At 40.9% G+C, this 17,308-nt stretch overlaps 2 protein-coding genes across 3 annotated transcripts; one reads left to right on the top strand and one right to left on the bottom strand.

Annotated features, from left to right (window-relative positions):
- Window positions 1–127: 127 nt before the first annotated feature.
- LOC127143112 (golgin subfamily A member 6-like protein 22) lies at window positions 128–5,453 on the top strand. The gene is made up of 3 exons (XM_051074560.1): window positions 128–1,754; window positions 2,698–4,017; window positions 4,167–5,453. The coding sequence occupies exons 2-3, from the start codon at window positions 2,976–2,978 to the stop codon at window positions 4,382–4,384; spliced, it is 1,260 nt and encodes a 419-aa protein (XP_050930517.1). The 5' UTR covers window positions 128–1,754; window positions 2,698–2,975; the 3' UTR covers window positions 4,385–5,453.
- Window positions 5,454–7,691: 2,238 nt separating this feature from the next.
- On the bottom strand, window positions 7,692–13,672 carry prph (peripherin). Of its 2 annotated transcripts, XM_018699141.2 has the most exons (9): window positions 13,024–13,669; window positions 11,244–11,304; window positions 10,633–10,728; window positions 9,739–9,903; window positions 9,521–9,646; window positions 9,182–9,402; window positions 8,946–8,998; window positions 8,636–8,709; window positions 7,692–8,481 (listed from the first exon to the last, which is right to left on the bottom strand). In XM_018699141.2, exons 1-9 carry the CDS (start codon window positions 13,653–13,655, stop codon window positions 8,383–8,385), a joined length of 1,527 nt encoding a protein of 508 aa, XP_018554657.1. In that variant the 5' UTR covers window positions 13,656–13,669; the 3' UTR covers window positions 7,692–8,382. The 2 variants fall into 2 exon arrangements, with proteins under 2 accessions (XP_018554657.1, XP_050930629.1); XM_051074672.1 differs by lacking the exon at window positions 8,636–8,709 and having other exon boundaries at window positions 13,024–13,672.
- Between the last annotated feature and the right edge of the window lie 3,636 nt (window positions 13,673–17,308).

Raw genomic sequence — 17,308 nt, 5'->3', positions numbered from 1 at the left:
GTGCCGACATAAGAAACATTATTGATGACATGACTGTGTTATGTCTAGATGAATAAGTCTGAGACAGGGGCTGAGAACATGACTGACGTCTGGTTGTGCCACTATTTGCCAGGCAATTGGAACCTGCAGTTTAGTGTCGCCTGAGAGCCTGTACTCAGGGCAACAAAAGCAGTAATCGCAGACGGACTAGTGCTACGGGGTTCCCTTTGGGCCAAAATACGGCGGTATGCGCACTATCTGCTCTACCGTCTTGGTGCAGGCCCTGTATTTTATACCATGTTGTTAATAATGCCGTACGTATGTCTTGAGGACACCAGGAGCAGCAGAAGTTACAGAGGAAGGCCAGGATAGGAGCTGTGCTGGATGGTGAGGTTGTTGCCGTGCTGCTTAACTTTCACCATGGCAACCCGGTTCGGCTTAGATGGGCGTAAAACTATGGTTTAAAACCAAGACAGACGGAGGTGTGGCTTGATCAGCCCATTGAGTAGAAATACGTGACCATGCAGTGATGTCATCCACTCTATAGTTTAAGGTCCTCTTCTTTTTCTTACATTTTTTGTGCTTCTGCTCTTATCCTGCCCACATTTACCTCAAATTGTAGACATTTTTGTGCTCTGTCACAGTGTGACTACTTAAACAATAGGATTCAAGGTAATTCATGTAGCAGCCTCTAAGCCCTCAGCTACTCCATAGAGTGCAATCTTAAAATAACTCTTGGGAAAAGACACAAACCAGGCCAGTTTTAAAACTGAGACTCTGCGGCCATTTTTCACTTTATCTACACAAAAGACACATGTCATCTTCAGTAAAGTCTGCAGATGCTAGTAGTCACCAGATTTCATAACAGTTACATTTTTGACTTGATAGGGAGAGTGAGAGATGTGCAGAGCCACATCTCAATATTGTGTGACTCACACAGGGCCAGCTTACTGCAGTTGCCTGCACACAGGTGATCAACATTAACTCATTAAGACCTCCCCTGTGCTGTTTACACACACATTCATACAGACAAAGACACACACACATACACACACAGCTGAGACCTAATTCTCTTCATTTTAACTGTTAGGAAGTTCAAACATTCTGTAGATGCTGATCATCTGTCTCATATTAATACAAATAATTTCTTCTTTCACAGTGTTTTAAGCATTTTTATTTCAACGTCAAGCTTTGGTTTTGTATTATTTACATTTCAGTTGTTTCTACAGCATGTTTGTGCTCCCTCCTTTTTCATCTAATGCACTTAAGCTCCCAGTCCCAGTTTTACATTTCAGCTTCTAAATTTTGATTCAGCTTCTGCCCTTTTTGGTTGCCTACTACTCCTGCATACTTTCTGCTACAGAAGCCATTCAACTATCAACTATCAGGACATTTATGCTTATTCAACTTTCTCTGCTATTTATACTTGGTTGTAACTTTCAGCTTCCAACTTTTGCTTATGCATTTAGCATTTTTTTTTGTGTGTGTGTGTTTGTTTTTGCCATTTCTCAGCATTTCTTCAGCAATTCCTTCAGCTTTCAGCATTTTTTTTTTTTTTTGCAGGAAATGCATTCCCCCTTTTTTATTGCAACAGTATGTGATAGGCCTAAAAACAAACAAAAGGTTTACCACAGTCATAAGCTGCTTCAGTGTAAAATAAATTACATTAAAGAAACAGCTGCTGGTCACCCATAACAACTACATTCCAGAATGTTGGTGCAGTATAAATACAGACGCAGAACTCCAGGTCGCCCCTTTCACCAAGATCTTTGGAGGTGAGTCAGCTTCAATTCTAGCTCCGTTCTATGTTTGGTTAACTTAGTTACCTAGCTTAATTAGCTTTGTTTGCTACCATTAGCACTAGCGTCTTCGCTAACTATTTTCGTTGAAAAAATACATTGTGTCATAAATGTTTTAATTGCCTAATTATTTTCACTATATAAATTTTACAGTTTATAATGTTGAGCAGCACACCACTATGTGTCATTGAAACATTACAGTGATGTTAATAACGTTGTTTTTTTAGTAACGCTAACGAAAGAGGTAACTCTTGCTTATCAGGAGGCTTGATATTAACTGTAGCTGTGTTACTGAAGAGTTGTGCAATATTTCGTTTGCTTTAAGCAAGTGTTAAATACTGAAAATGCAACCTATGTGTGTTTAAAAAGTTCTGTTTAATTAAGCTGCAACTAATGACAAAACATAATTAAGCGTCAATCTGTCATTCTTTTCTGGTCATGATTACATTTATTTGGTTACCATTTTTAAAACTAATTTATAAAGGGTAATTGATTGCATTTTTAAATTATTATTTGAATGTGCATCTTTTGAGCCCAGCACGGCTCTATGGTCCAAGGTTCCATGTTCGAACCCCGGGCGTATCTGTGTAGCCGCATGCCTGCATGTTCTCTCTGTGCCTGCGTGGGTTCTCTCCGGGTACTCTGGCTTCCTCTCACAGTTCAAATACATGTAGCCTAGGTTAAATGGTGACTCTAAATCGCCCGCGGGTGTGAATGTCTGTCTATGTGTGTCAGCACTGTGATAGACTGGCGATCTGTCCAAAACTTGTAGCAGTCTTTTTGTGGCTGTATCACTCTTGTTGTCTACAATAAGGGTTATCAGAGCTGTTGTTTTACAGAGAGCAGCATATTTTTTTAATGTGTACTTGAACTTTATTTTGCAATTGTATTAATGCAGTATTCCTAATTTATCTTTCAGAATACTGACAAGTGAGAAAAACACAAGCGACAGAGCAAGAACAACACAAGTGGACAGAGAGAGAAAAACAGCAAGGAGAAGAGCGAAAGACTGAGGAGGATTGAAAAAGGAGGACTGCAAAGAAAAGAGAAGACAGGAGCAAGAGGAGAGAGAGAGAGAGAGAGAGAGAGAGAGAGACAGGAGCAGGGGTAAGTTCAAAGACAGGGGAGGGTAGAGAAGAGGAGGAGGGGGGAGGAAAGAGAGAGGTAGGAGCAGGAGAGAGAGAGAGGAAGGATAGGATGGAGAAGAGGAGGAGGGGGGAGGAAAGAGAGAGGCAGGAAGAGTGGGGGAGGGAGGAGAGAGAGAGACAGGAGCAGGAGGAGAGGGAGAGACAGGAGAGGGTAGAAAAGAGGAGGAGGAGGAGGGAGGAAAGAAGGAGACAGGAGGAGAGGGAGAGGGAGGAGAGAGAGAGACAGGAGCAGGAGGAGAGGGAGAGGGAGGAGAGAGAGAGACAGGAGCAGGAGGAGAGGGAGAGAGAGGAGAGAGAGAGACAGGAGAGGATGGAGAGGAGGAGGAGGAGGAGGGAGGAAAGACAGAGGCGGGAGAGGGAGGAAAGGGAGAGGCAGGAGCAGGAGGAGAGGGAGAGGGAGGAGCAGGAGAGGAAGGAGCAGGAGGAGAGGAGGAGGAGGAGGAGGGAGGAAAGACAGAGGCAGGAGGAGAGAGAGAGGGAGGAGAGAGAGAGGCAGGAGCAGGAGGAGAGGGAGAGGGAGAGGCAGGAGAGGATAGAGAAGAGGAGGATGAGGGAGGAAAGAAAGAGGGAGGAGAGAGAGAGGCAGGAGAGGGAGGAGAGAGAGCGACAGGAGCAGGAGGAGAGGGAGAGGGAGGAGAGAGAGAAGCAGGAGAGGATGGAGAGGAGGAGGAGGAGGAGGGAGGAAAGACAGAGGCAGGAGAGAGAGAGAGAGGAGCAGGAGGAGAGGGAGAGGGAGGAGAGAGAGCGACAGGAGCAGGAGGAGAGGGAGAAACTGGAGAGGAGGAGGAGGAGGAGGGAGGAAAGACAGAGGCAGGAGAGGGAGAGGCAGGAGCAGGAGGAGAGGGAGAGGGAGGAGAGAGAGAGGCAGGAGGAGGAGGAGAGGGAGAGGGAGGAGAGAGAGCAGCAGGAGAGGCAGGAGAGGGAGGAGGAGACTGTGGGAGACAAGCAGGAGGAGGAGACAGCAGCTACAGCTCATCCAAAGAGGGGCCTCGTTTCAAACCTGAAGATCCGGTACCTGGAGCACCAGAGGGACCAACTCATCAAGGCCATCTCGAAGACCCACAAGAAGGAGGTGGCCATTGATGCTGGTGGTAAGAAAATCAGCTTATATTTTGTTACAGTGTATTTCATACATGCATGTGTTGCTTCATGTAGTCCAATGGTCACTTTGTGTGTTTTTATTAAGGTGTCAGATTCACAAGTTTCTAATGTTCACACTTTGATTTTCTGTTTTGTTCAGACGACAGTCCTGAGATGAAGGAGATCCGGACATGGAGGCAACAGGGCAAGAGGAGGAAGCTGCTGAAGAAGCAACAGAAGATGGAGGAGAAGATAAAGCGGAAGAGGGAGAAGCAAGAGGAGGCAGAGGAGGACGACGAGAAGAAAGCTGGTCTCTTCTTGCGGATAGTGACGGGATTCTTCGAGGGGTATGGTGACCTTAACATGGCTGTTCTTTAAAATGCAAATTTTACTTTATATAAACTTAAATTAAATGAATAGAAATAAGATGGTGTATACAGGTCAGCACAAAAAGAGAAGGATAGACAGTAAAGAATAACAGTAATGTTAGGCAACACAATTTAATATAATTCAACTTAACCAATGTTATTTGATTAAATCTCAAATTGAATCCAAAGCATTATTATTAGTATTATTAGTAGTAACCAGCCATTAGCAGTATAATCAATATTGTCTTTATTATTTACTATTTAATATTTACCTAATATTTAAGTTAAAAGTGTAAGATAATGTAATATAATCTAACTGAAAAACAAATAACTTAATGTAAATCTTTAGGTTTAACTATCTGATAAATTATTCAAAGTAGGCTTAAAGTATTAAGAGAAGGAAAAGATCATTTCTAAAACAGTAATTGTAATGCAGAATAAAGTTATTTGTCCTCCTACGAGGGGGGGTGGTGGCGGGTTAAAATAATAATAATTTTAAAAAAGTAATTCAGATAACTGAAGTAAGGTTGAGAGCAGGAAACAAGAGAGGAGAGAGAAAAAACAAAAAGACCAAAACAAAAACAGAACAGATTATAAAGAAGTTTAAACCAGAGGTTAAAGTAGTTAGAAGAAGAAAAGAGGAGTTTAAAAAAGGCTAATATACTTATTGTTATATATTTATACTGTCTAATCATAGTCGTTTAGAATAAAATTATTTGTCCTCCGATGAGGGGGGGTGGAGGTGGGTTAAAATTAAAATTTTTAAAAAGTAATTCAGATAACTAAAGTAAGGTTCCACATGGACTATTAACATGCAGACTGGCTGGTTTTATTTATATAGCAGTGTTCAGGAGCAGATATCATAAAGTGCTTGACAATAAAAGAAAACAGAGAGGAGAGAGAAAAAAAACTAGTAAGACCAAAACACAAACAAATTACAAACTGGGAAAAAAGCAAGTCTAAACCAGGAGTTAAAGTAGTTAGAAGAAGAGAATAGGAGAAAGATTTTAAAAATGCTAATATAGTTATTTTATATATATATATATATATATATATATAACAATAGTCATTTAGAATAAAGTTATTTGTCCTCCGAAGAGGGGGGGTGGTGGCGGGATAATTTTTTTTAAAAAAGGAATGAGAAGCATGCAAAATAATTGCAGTGTGTTTTGTGTAAAACAGAGTAAAACATTTGTAGTGTGCATTGTCCAATATAATATAATCTAAACAAATTCAGTTGAAATAGATTTAATCTACCCTAGTCTGATCTGATCTAGTGTCCAGTGAAGTAAGCAAGAAACAATCTAATATAGCTGAAACAATAATACAATTAAATCTGGTCCCATTAAACCTAATATGATAGGTACTCACCACTGGCTACATCAGTGGTTAGGTTACTGAATTAACATCACAGAGAGCCTGTGACGGTCATCACACTTCTCCACCCTGGTAGAGACAACTCAGAAACAAATGTACTTCTTAAAGAAACTGAAGAGGACTAAGCTCCTGTGCCAAGTTCTTGTCAACCGTTACAGAGGAGCAACAGAGAGCATCCTAATTGGAAACATCACAAAATGGCTGCTCTGCAGCCGGTGAATCAAACTGCTCAGGACATCATTGGTAACCATCTACTGAGGTGATAAACCCACCTCATCCACAGCCTGTTCACCCTGCTGCTGTCTGACAAGCAACACGGTGGGTATCAGGTATCAGAAGACTTGTGAGCAGTTTCTTTCCTCAGGGTTTGAGACTATTGAATTCATCCTCTACACTCCACCATGAAAGTAGTTTTATTTTTATGACTTTTTATGACTATTTATTCATTTATACAACTTTTTAAAAAACATTACTTTTTTTGTGAGCAGCATACAGACAAAAAACATCTGTAATCTTATGATGCATAATGATTAGATTGAATCTTGAATATGTAAATTAGTATTAGTAATATATTTATTATATTTTTATATAATTTGATATTTGAATTAAGAATACAGTGGGAGTGTCCAGAAAGCTAAGGTAAGAATATGTGATAATAGCAGTGTGCACTAGATGTGGTCTAAACAGTCCTGACCAAGTTCTACGCTGCACGGCTGAACATCCTAAGAGGATGGATCACAGTATGGTTTAGCAACTTGACTGCCAGGGACTGTCACCTGCTTCAAAGTGGATTTAAAAATTACAGAGAAAGACCCGCTTTCAGTATGCAGAGTATGTTACTGGCTGCCTCAGGAAAACCCAAACCATCAATAATGACATCAGCTCACTCACTACACTCTCTCTGTCCCCATCTGGAAATCACCATCGAATGTCACGGACAGTAAAATTTGAACTGGTCAGAAGACAAACACCGATATTATTCAGATCAAACTCCAAGTGTGAGAAAAAAGTGCAGTCCTGCTGCATTTTCTGTCCAACAGTTAATTTTATATATATTTTTTACTTGTTATTAACTCAGTTTTATGGGTAGGTATGAATTGGACATTGAATCTTTAAATCAAACTGAAGTTAAAAGATGTTGACAAATAATAAAAATCAGTAAATAGGTCCTTGGTGTTTGTTTTGATTTGTACATCACATTAGAGTTGTATTTCAATACAATAAATGCTTTCCTCGTCTTGTACAGTTATGATCAGCTTAGCTTGTCCTATCTGATCAATTGAAGGGGTGAAACTGAACTCTATACTACAGTAAGTCCCACTCATGCCTTACAGAAATACTGGAAGCTAAATACAATCAGCTTTTCTCTAGGACATTGCATTATTGCATTGCCATGTATCATGTTGGGCCCGTCAGTATAAAGGAATGGTGAAACAGCTTGACAGTCCAGAGACTCAAATTAGGCCCTGCTCCTGAGAAATGCCATAATATCTTTGGTCAGCACATTTATCCTCTGCTGTGAGGATGTAGGGGAAGGTAGGAGTGAGCAGCCATCTTCATAGAGTGAAATTACATATATGGAGATAGCAGGCTATTATTATTCAGCATAATGATGCATATAAAAGCCATGTTCTCCACTGTTCCTGCTGCACGACATTGTTATTCTTGTTTAGTATATATATCCCCAGCATTTCATTATTATTTTAACATCTAGTCATTATCATTATTGTTGTAATTAATGTATGCCAATGCCTATCATTATCAAACTGAATTTTATGAATGATGAACTGGTCTATGGGGCATGCCTGTCATGCACAGTAAGACAGACATATAAATGAGACCTTTGCGCTGTTGGGTCAGCAGCAAAAAAATACAGATGTGGCCAGCTGTTGTGCTGACTAGAATTAATTATGCAGACAGACAAGACAACACAAGACAGATCTGCTCCAATTAACTTTATTTGCACTTACATATTCATTCATCAGTCGTGCCAGATACACACAGCACTGCAAAGCACATTCAGCAAAAGTCTTTTCAGTTGGTGTCATATTTTCACTGTCAACATTTCCTGTGTGTTACAAGTTTATTAAAGGTCCATGTCTTTGGTTATTTGCACAATAAGAGGATAGCAAAGCTTCTAAAACAAATGCAAACATGTTAGTGTTTTTTTCTTGGTCTGTCTTTTAAGGTGTGTTGACCAGAGGGCAGTGTCTGAAGGTTTGTAAGTAAGTCATATCTATCGACACAAACTTCTAAAATCCTGCGTTCAGACTACCTATTTTAGGTTGTAGTTTAACACTCTGCTACAAATGTGTGGTCGTCTAAGGATTCCACGGGATTGCACTGTAAATCAAGGCCTCAGGTGGTATGTTAATAAAGTGGTTTTGCGTAGCCCTACAGATGACACAAGTGTTGGGTGGCTTAAATAGCACCAAAGTGACACTGTCTAAAGGGATTTATTCAACATTGCACCTATACTGAGAGACTCTTTGCTAGACGGATAAACACATAACTAGAGGGAATGAGGACTATATAGATCAGAGTTTGTCTTTTCTAATTTTTTTGTCTTTTTTTCATGTATTTTTTTCACTATCATGGCACTGGCCTTCACATTTTCTTGTCAGTTTTCATCTATTCGTCCTTGTCATCCTTGTCATCCTTGTCGTCCTTGTCGGTTCTATCAGTGCGACCAGAGTCTCTCTCCTTCTCCCTCCTGGATTCCTTCACCACCTGATGGAGGAGAAACACTCAGATAAGTTTGAATTCATTTTCATATTTATAAACAACAATAGCTCTTATGTTCCTCACAGTTTCCATAATGCAAATAATATCAGACTAGTTATTTTTGCATTATGCTTTGTCATTTTTGTATGAGTCATTGTACCTCTCCATCTCTAGTCTCAACTGTCTTTATCACCACAGTCCTCTTGCTCACGCTGTCTGGAGTGTGTTCATAGTCTATGAAAAGTAAGATTAAAGTGCTGCTGAGATTCTTTACATTCAGATACATTTGCATTCAACAAAATAGATGTTTTTCTTTTCTGAATTACTTTTTTCAAGATTAAGATATAAAGTTGAATCATCTCTAATCAAGCACATCAACATTTATTTGATGTATATTTAAAAAGTAAAAGGGAGGCCTGAGAGTGTTATCATCTTATGTTTGATCTGGGAAAAAGAGAAGTACAGCTTACCTCGATCTCCAAGGTGATTGCTCATGCCAATATTTAAGATGGGGACAGTAATCCTACACAGGAATATGACATTTTTAGTGTTACTAGCATGTTATGAAAACAATTGACATAATGTAAATTAAAAATTTGACCACAGAAGAAACATAACATTTTGCAGCTCTAAGGTGAAAAAAAAAATGAAAAATTTAAATCAAAATTTATAGTTCACAATTTAGATACAGAAAGATCTCCCTCACCTGCTCTCCTCTCCCTCCAGCAGTTTACGATAAGTGGCGATCTCAATGTCCAGAGCCATTTTAACATTGAGGAGGTCCTGGTACTCCCGAAGGTGGCGAGCCATCTCCTCCTTCAGATGGCGGATCTCATCCTCCAGCCTGCCCACATTGTCCTGGTAGTTGGCAATCTCGTTGCCAAACTGGTCCTCCATTTCACGCATCTGCCTCAGCAGAGCTTCATTCTGAAAAACACAATAGCACATACAGTACAGCACTATAACAAATGTGAAACCATTTTCCCATTGGGAATACTGAATAATAGATTAATATAGAAAAACAACAGGTGGTAATCGGCCTCACCGTGTTCTTTAGTGCATCAATTTCACAGTTAAGGGACTGAATCTGCCTCCTGGACTCATTGGCCTCCTGCTTGGCCTGCCTCAGAGCATCAGTGTTGCGCTTTGCAGACTCAGTCAAATCAGCAAACTGTGGGAATAAAAGATGAAGTACGCATGAATGAACAAACGATTAAGTGTTTGTGGCTTCCTGTGTGATTATCTGTCTGTCTGTCAGCCTACCTTGGACTTGTACCAGTCCTCAGACTCCTGCATGTTCTTCAAGGCAATGGTCTCATATTGAGCCCTGATGTCTCTCAAAGCAGCAGTTAAATCAGGCCTGGCGGTGCTGTCCACCTCCATCTTCAGCTGCTGAGTCTGGACACTCACTTGTACGTCCTGAATTTCCTGATAATAAAGGAATGGATAGAGAGCGACAAAATATTGTCAGTAGCTCTTAACAGTCAAAGCAGAAACATTGGCAACCATTTTTAAAAATTCACCACCCGTCCACGCTTTAACAGAAAAATGTATTTAGGTGTAAGAAGCCGGTTTAGCCCCCTGTATCTCACCATCTGTATCCTACAGCGTTCAGTTAGTTTCCAGCACAATGAAGTAACTATATATGCTGATGACATTCAAAGGAGCTTTTCCATATTCTGAAACTCTTTGACTGCTTGCCTTGTAGATATTACTGCCTGTTCTCACAGATGAGCTCTTAGTACAGATCTCTTCAAATTCAGACTAAAATCTAATTTTTTAAAAACCTAAACTTCTAACCCAAACACCATTATACGACCCGTTGGGTTCTAAGAAGTTAAAGTGCCAGTGTTACCAGTGTTATTCTTGCAAAAAATCATTCTAGCTCTCATCTACAGAAACTCTTGCCCTATTGGTCAGCCGATCACTGGGATGATCTCATGGCAGGCTAATCAGATCATCTCCTCGTTTGTCATGACCACTGGTGACTCCCTTGGGGTAAATACACATACAGACATTGAGTGCTGCCATTATGGTTCTCTAGATAACGTACTGTGATGGGTGACTGCTGAAAGAAATTACTTTTTCATTTATGAAAAAAAAAATAAAAAAAATAAAAAATAAACAGCAATGTGCAGAGGAGGTACCATCATTTACCTCATCATGGAGCTTCTTAAGGAATTCAATCTCATCCATCAGAGACTCAATCTTCCTTTCCAGCTCTAGACGGGACAGTGTGGCATCATCCACATCCTGGTTGTTTATATGACACAAACATAAATTGTTGTAAGTTACAAAAATTGTGATATCCATATGATCTATTATTGTCATTATTGTGAGTTATTCTGTGATCTATTTTAAGGTAGTAAAAGGGTCATTGTAAGCTCCCGTTAGTGCATAGAAATGTTTTGAGACATAGAATCTGGAAAGATTTATATATTCAGGTATGTAGGTATACTTCAAAATTCAACTCCAGGTAATAATTCACAATGATTTGGCAAGGCATCAGACAACAAGACAAAAACAGTCATGTTGATCAACAGCAATTAAAACAGATTTGATTTATAATTGTTTCACTTGTATAAACTATTTGGAGGTGAGGGGGGAAGTACCTCAAAAAAATTATTTTCCTGTGCAGTTTTCTGGATCAATTACATTATTATTGAAGTGCTGAAGATGGAACAAAGCTGTTCATTTTGACCTGTTATCCGAGCCTGAGAACACTGTAATCAATATGGTAATCATGGCCCAGTGAGCTGAGTGTTTACCTTGCGGAAGGCAACCAGGTTATTTTCGGCATCTACCCTCTTCTGGGTTTCTTCATCCAACCTTGAGGGCAAAGAGCGAGACACAATGTATCAAACAGATGAAGAGATTTCCTTCAGGCTCTGAGAATGTCCTTTATACAAAAGGAAAGAGAGAAGAACGTGTTGAAGAACACCCTTCCTGTCTAAGGTTGCATCAGGGCATCAGCTGGCAAAAAGCTTTCTGGATCAATTTGTTAATTCACTGTCCTGTAAAAAGGGTTTTGGGAGTGCACCCAGTGGGATCAGCAGCTGGTCCTTTCAACTAATGTGGTTTCCCCACAGTTCAATAAGGTCATCTACACACACTCAATAAGGTTATCCCCTCTTTTTAGAGATTTAAATGTTTGTTATAACATTGGCTTGTATTCAGTGAAGAGACAAAAACTGTTCTATATAGGTAATAAGAGTGACATTTGCAAGGCAGTCATATAGCATATGCAGTATGTGGGATGTGCTTCATCATCTCAGACACTTGTGAACTGTCATGAGCCAAAATGTCATTTGATGCTCCTTCAAAAATCAGCAAAGAAATGAAAAAGAGAAATCATGTTTCATTCGATTTCAGCCCTGACTTCTTTTCATAACGCTTTGGAAAACTCACTTACAATTCATGAGTCGCTGCGATGACTCATCACAAATTATATCACCATGTACAATACATGAGTTTGCTCCTTCTCTGCTAACTTTTTTTTTGACTGAAGCTCCATCTGGCCTGTCAGACAGAAGTCATGCCCGGACTGGACGTAAAGTAGATTAGTGGGGGAAAGCATCACAGAGTGGGTCCTGCTCCCTCATCTTTAATTCATGTTGTGTTACACAGGGCCCTTTTGTCCTAATGGGGTCTCTGGCACCATCCCATCAGTACAGAGGGACACTCAAAACACACCTAATGGAGTCATTGAGTCACATTGATTTTTCCTGACGCTGTTCTCACCACGCCTGATATCCAACCTCCCTTCCTCTCATCCCATTTCCTCTCTCACTCTCCCTCCCTGCTCCTCAGCTGGCCCCACCCCATGTCTGGTCCATCCATCCTCCTCCTTTTCCCATCTCGTATCCCCTTGTGCATACATAATTGTGCGCGTATCTAAATCTTTACATTTGTGGAGAATGACCAGTAGAAAAGATATTCAGTGAACATGTACACTCATACATGGAAACAGTCTGATACACATAATGCGGTGCAGTGTCCTGTATCACGCCACCGCCCGGTGGTGTCCGGTCTGCTGATGTGCCACGCCCTACATCACCATCTTTACTGGACTCAAGTGGGAGACCCCTAGGGACTCTTTACCTTCTCTGTGCTTAAAGGGGACCATGTACAGTATATTACAGCTGTGTCAATGAAGGATGTGACGGTGGCATTGGTGGTTAGCACAGTAGCCCACACTTATGGCTTAATATATATAACTGCTAAACCCACAATAAGACGATGTGGAATCAAGAGGAGAGAAAAAGTGGGATTGTATGACATTGGACAAGTTGCATCTCTCTCTGTAGCTCTATGTGTTGTATGGTTCTATATTTTTTGTCAGACAAGGATAAACAATTCCTCAAACTTTTCTGTTGTATTCTTACTCTATCCTTCAGCCAAAATATCTTATGATACCACCTATGCACAAACCATCTATCTACTCGTGTCTCTATTTGTCTGTATCTGTTTATCCCAATCCACATTCCAATCATGCAACTGATCTTTAAGTTACGCTTTTCTTTCTTATCTCATCAGGCTGGTACCAACCTCTGCTTGAGCAGGGAAAGGTCTTCAGCCAGGTTGTCCCTCTCCAGCTGGTACTGGTCCCTCTCCTTGCCGATGGCATCCATCTGGCGCCGCAGCTCCCTCAGCTCCTCCTGAAAGATCTCGGAGGCACGGTTGGGCTGGCCATGCTGCTGCTGGCCCTTGAACTGGTTGAGCTCCTGCTGCAGCGCACCGTTCTGCTGCTCCAGGTACCGCACCTTCTCGATGAAGCTGGCAAAGCGGTCGTTCAACTCCTGCAGCTCAGCCTTCTCGTTGCTGCGGGTGGTCAGGAACTCCTGGTTGATGGCTTCAGCCAGGGTGAAGTCCACCTTGTCATAGGTGAGGCGAGGGGGCTGAGCGCTGGGGCGGGAACGCTGTTGGTGGTAGGTGGTGGAGCGGGATGCCACCACAGGTGACACTGAACGCATGTAGCGCCCCCCAGATAGGGGCATACGGGAGGACACAGAGGAGTAGGAGGACATGGAGATGGGGTGTGGGCTTCCAAAAGTGCGCCTGTAGGAAGTGGAGCTGTGCACCGAAGAGTGGCTCATGGTTGGTCTTATTCTGTTCTCTGTCGCTGTGGAAAAGATGGAGAGAGCTGGAGGCTTAGTGATGCTCGTCAAGCAACAGGACATCAGACTGAAGACTGCTGGGGGTTTTTATGCACTCGAGCTGGCTATCCCATCATCCTCACGGCTCCCCCTCCCTTTTTTCTCCTCACCCCACCCACGCGAACCCTTCCTTTTTCAATCACTCATCAGCATACAAGCTTTGGCCACTCCCTACCCTTCAGAGACAGACTCTGCCTCTCTGTGTGATTTCACCGGCGCTCTGTCTTACTTTCTGTCTTGACAGTCTCACCCTTTTAACCAGAGCACTTGGCAGGAAGCCAGACTAGCTTCCACATTACTCCTTTGATAACTAAGGATGTCTCCCTACGCCCACCCCTCCTCGCCTCTCTGATTTATGCCCTCATTGACACTTTGCACCGGTGCTTGCTCAGTCAGTCAGTCAGTTGGCCAGTTTTGATTGTTGTCTCTCCAACATAATTCCTGCATACTGCATAGGATTTCCTCTTGATAGCCGCTTTAGTGTTCTTAACTATCAAATACAAGGATTCTGTTACCTAGTCTCCAATAAGAAAATGTGAAATTGTAGCCTAAATTGAATCACATGGATACATTGATTTGATTCTTTTTTTCCCCCTTCCATTTGTCTCCCTCCCTCTCTCCCCTCTGTCTCTCTCCTTTTACAGTAATGGAATACTTTATTGATATTCTGGGCATCTGGGACAGAGCCATGACTCTGCAGTTATTCTATCCTTTTCAAATGCACTAGATCCAGTAATCCTTGTTAGAGTCCGAGTTGTCAAATAGCTCTAGATATTTTCCATGCACAGTGGGTTTTTGATGCAGGTGATGTACCAGTAGAGTCAAAACTTAAAGATGGGAGGTGTCACAGAGTAACAAGTGTTGTTATAGCGGGGGCATGAACTCAATGACTTATCCAGCATCAGTTATTAGGAAGCCAGTGTCAACTTTTCATTTAATTAGCTGTGGCTGCATGTAACCAACCTATAAATGCACAACATTCACATTGCCAAACTTTATAGGACCACGTTTCTCTCAGTTTCTCTCAGACATCAGTTAAATTTGCTCCATCCAGGGACAAACAAGACTCTGCTTTAAAACTGTCAACAGTGAATTACTGAACTTCTCTTTGGAGGGAAGGCCAGTTTATTTATTTTGTACCTTTCCACAACAACACAATTCAGAGAACTTTGCATAAGACATAAAAAGACATTAAGGCAAGATATATAACAAAACTAAGCAATAGAGGGTAGAAATAAGCTAAAATTGAATGAAAAGATTTGCAGTGAGTGTGAAGTGTAACTGCATGGCTGAAAAACAGAGAAGCATTAAGCTTTACAGCCAGATGACATGATAAGAATAAAGCAGAGTCCTAGTGCTATTCCATGCTCCTCAACATTTTCTGTATATTGTTGGGAGATTTTTACATATACAAGTATGAACAATGGCTTAAATTCTTGGGTAATAATGTAACATTAATGTAAGTTATATTCTGTGAGGCTGCACCCTCAAATCTCTCTGCAGACTGTTAGAATTATGTTTAGGTTAGGGTTAGGGAAAGGGCTGGGGTTAAGCATTTAGTTGGGATGGTTAAGGCTGGGATTAGGGAATGCATTGTGTCAGTGAGGATTCTCACAGTGAGGATTCTCACTCTCAGGTTTTGTGTGTATATGTGTGTATGAGTATGTAAGGTCTATAGTCATTTTAATTGGAGTCTGGAGACAGGCTACCAACCCAGCATAAAGTTGACGTAATTCTAAGCATGCTCTGTGTCGACTGGGTGTGGCACCGTCTTCCCTTTGTGTCCCCAGTGATGCTTGGTACCTTTAATCCTGTCTATTTATGCTCTCTTATAGCTAATGCGACACACAACCAAATGTAACATGTTGTGTCATATTTTCTCTCTGTCAGCTACATGCACATTGTTACACATCTTTCAGCAGCTTTCATTCCAACCTGTGCTCAACACAGCGCTAATGAAGTTTTTTTTGGGTTTCCTCTTTTTAATGGAGCATCTGTTACACACTGTAGTAAAAACATAGCAAACTCTTTTTCAGTTTGCCATTCATAAACATTCACTTGGCTTTGTTCCTTCTAGGATTGCAATGGCTGTTGCTGCTGAGATCTGGCTTTCTGTGTAATAAATGGCTCATGTTAGTCTTTGCTCTATAATCTAATCAACCTGCTTTATGGTCAGTAACTCTCTGCTCTCCCTCCCTCACCCTCTTGTCTCACCCTCTGTCTCACTCTCTCTGCTCAGAGCACATCTCCCTTTCTATTATTTTTCCAGCTCCTGCTCCAACATGCTCATATGGCCTTTCACAGTTTAATATCAGCATTTAAATGATGCCTGCATATCTGCTCTCTAATTAACAGTATTTATGTCAGGCACACAGGCATATGCAAAAACATACAACTCAATGACTTTTGACTGGACTATATCAGTAATACTAACCCACAGCCAGATGTCACCATTAGCAATTGATCCTTCAGGTTCTTGGAGAATCCCCACAGGGGCCATAACTCAATCATGTGTCTTTGACAGCGTCAGGCTAGAATATCTGCTCCCATTTCCACACATTGAACTCATAGTATGTGTGTCATGTTTCAAAACTAAATAGGCATTTAGATATATCTGCTATATGGGAAAATAGGCTATAAACATGTTGTGTTGGAATTTAATTAAAATAGGAAAACTAAATTAAACACTTAAACTTAATTTCCTATGTGGAGATCAAGTGTTGGGTGTGGTCTCTGGAAGCAGAGCTGCAAACCACATTATTACAAAAGAGTAAATGTATCATGTGTTCACTTTATCTTGCTGTATTAGAACATTTTTATGTTATTTCACCAATGCATCTTTTTGAAATCAAACTTTTCTCTGAATGACATATATGAATACTCTGAATACAATGAATACTCTGGTAGGCAAGATGTAGTATTGTTCAAACGTGAATAATGCTGCACATTTTTGTTCTCTGCTAAAAGGTATTCATGGTGTTGTGCTCAACTGTAACCTCAAAGTTATGGAATGAACAGTGAAAAAAAACAGGCTTTTTTTCTCACCTCTACACAACTAGCAAATTGCTGAGTGTGAATGATAGACTGACTGTTTCAGAGGGTTACAAAAATCATTGGATAAAACCTGTCATGTTAGGGGGATGGGGTTTTTGGATGCGGCTACACTTCTTTTAATGCATACTGACACTTTTAGTGGTGCACTTTTTTTTGGTACAACCGCAGGGTGGTGCCAAATTTGAATGTGTTCAAATTCTACACCTAGAGGTTTAATTCAAGTTACAGTATCATGTGATACATATGACAGATGTTATTAACAATGTTAAAAAAAAAAAAAAAAAAAATTATAGATAGATATAGATTATAGGTTTAGGCAAGAGGTGACCGGAAATTATTCTCTGTATGCTGATTGTGGGCTGCAGTGAGACTTATCACTACATCCTTGAGGACTCTGCATTGTGGAGGACAAATGAAGGAAACTGCATCACTTTTAGATCTGTTACTAGGGAGTGGTTGGCAATAAGGTGTCTCATGACTCATCTCTACTTTCTTGCCCCAGAGTAGGATCAAAAAATTAAGAAAAGGTAATCTGCTAAATAATGCTGCTCTGCTTTTATACTGGGACAAATGGTGAGGATGCTGTGACCTATAAAAAGCTGCAGGGCTGGTAGGATCCGGAA

This window comes from Lates calcarifer, linkage group LG12 (assembly GCF_001640805.2).
Source record: "Lates calcarifer isolate ASB-BC8 linkage group LG12, TLL_Latcal_v3, whole genome shotgun sequence".
Taxonomy (NCBI): Eukaryota; Metazoa; Chordata; class Actinopteri; family Centropomidae; genus Lates; species Lates calcarifer.
Note: the sequence above shows the minus strand (reverse complement) of the source record. Positions and strands in the feature narration are given on the sequence as shown.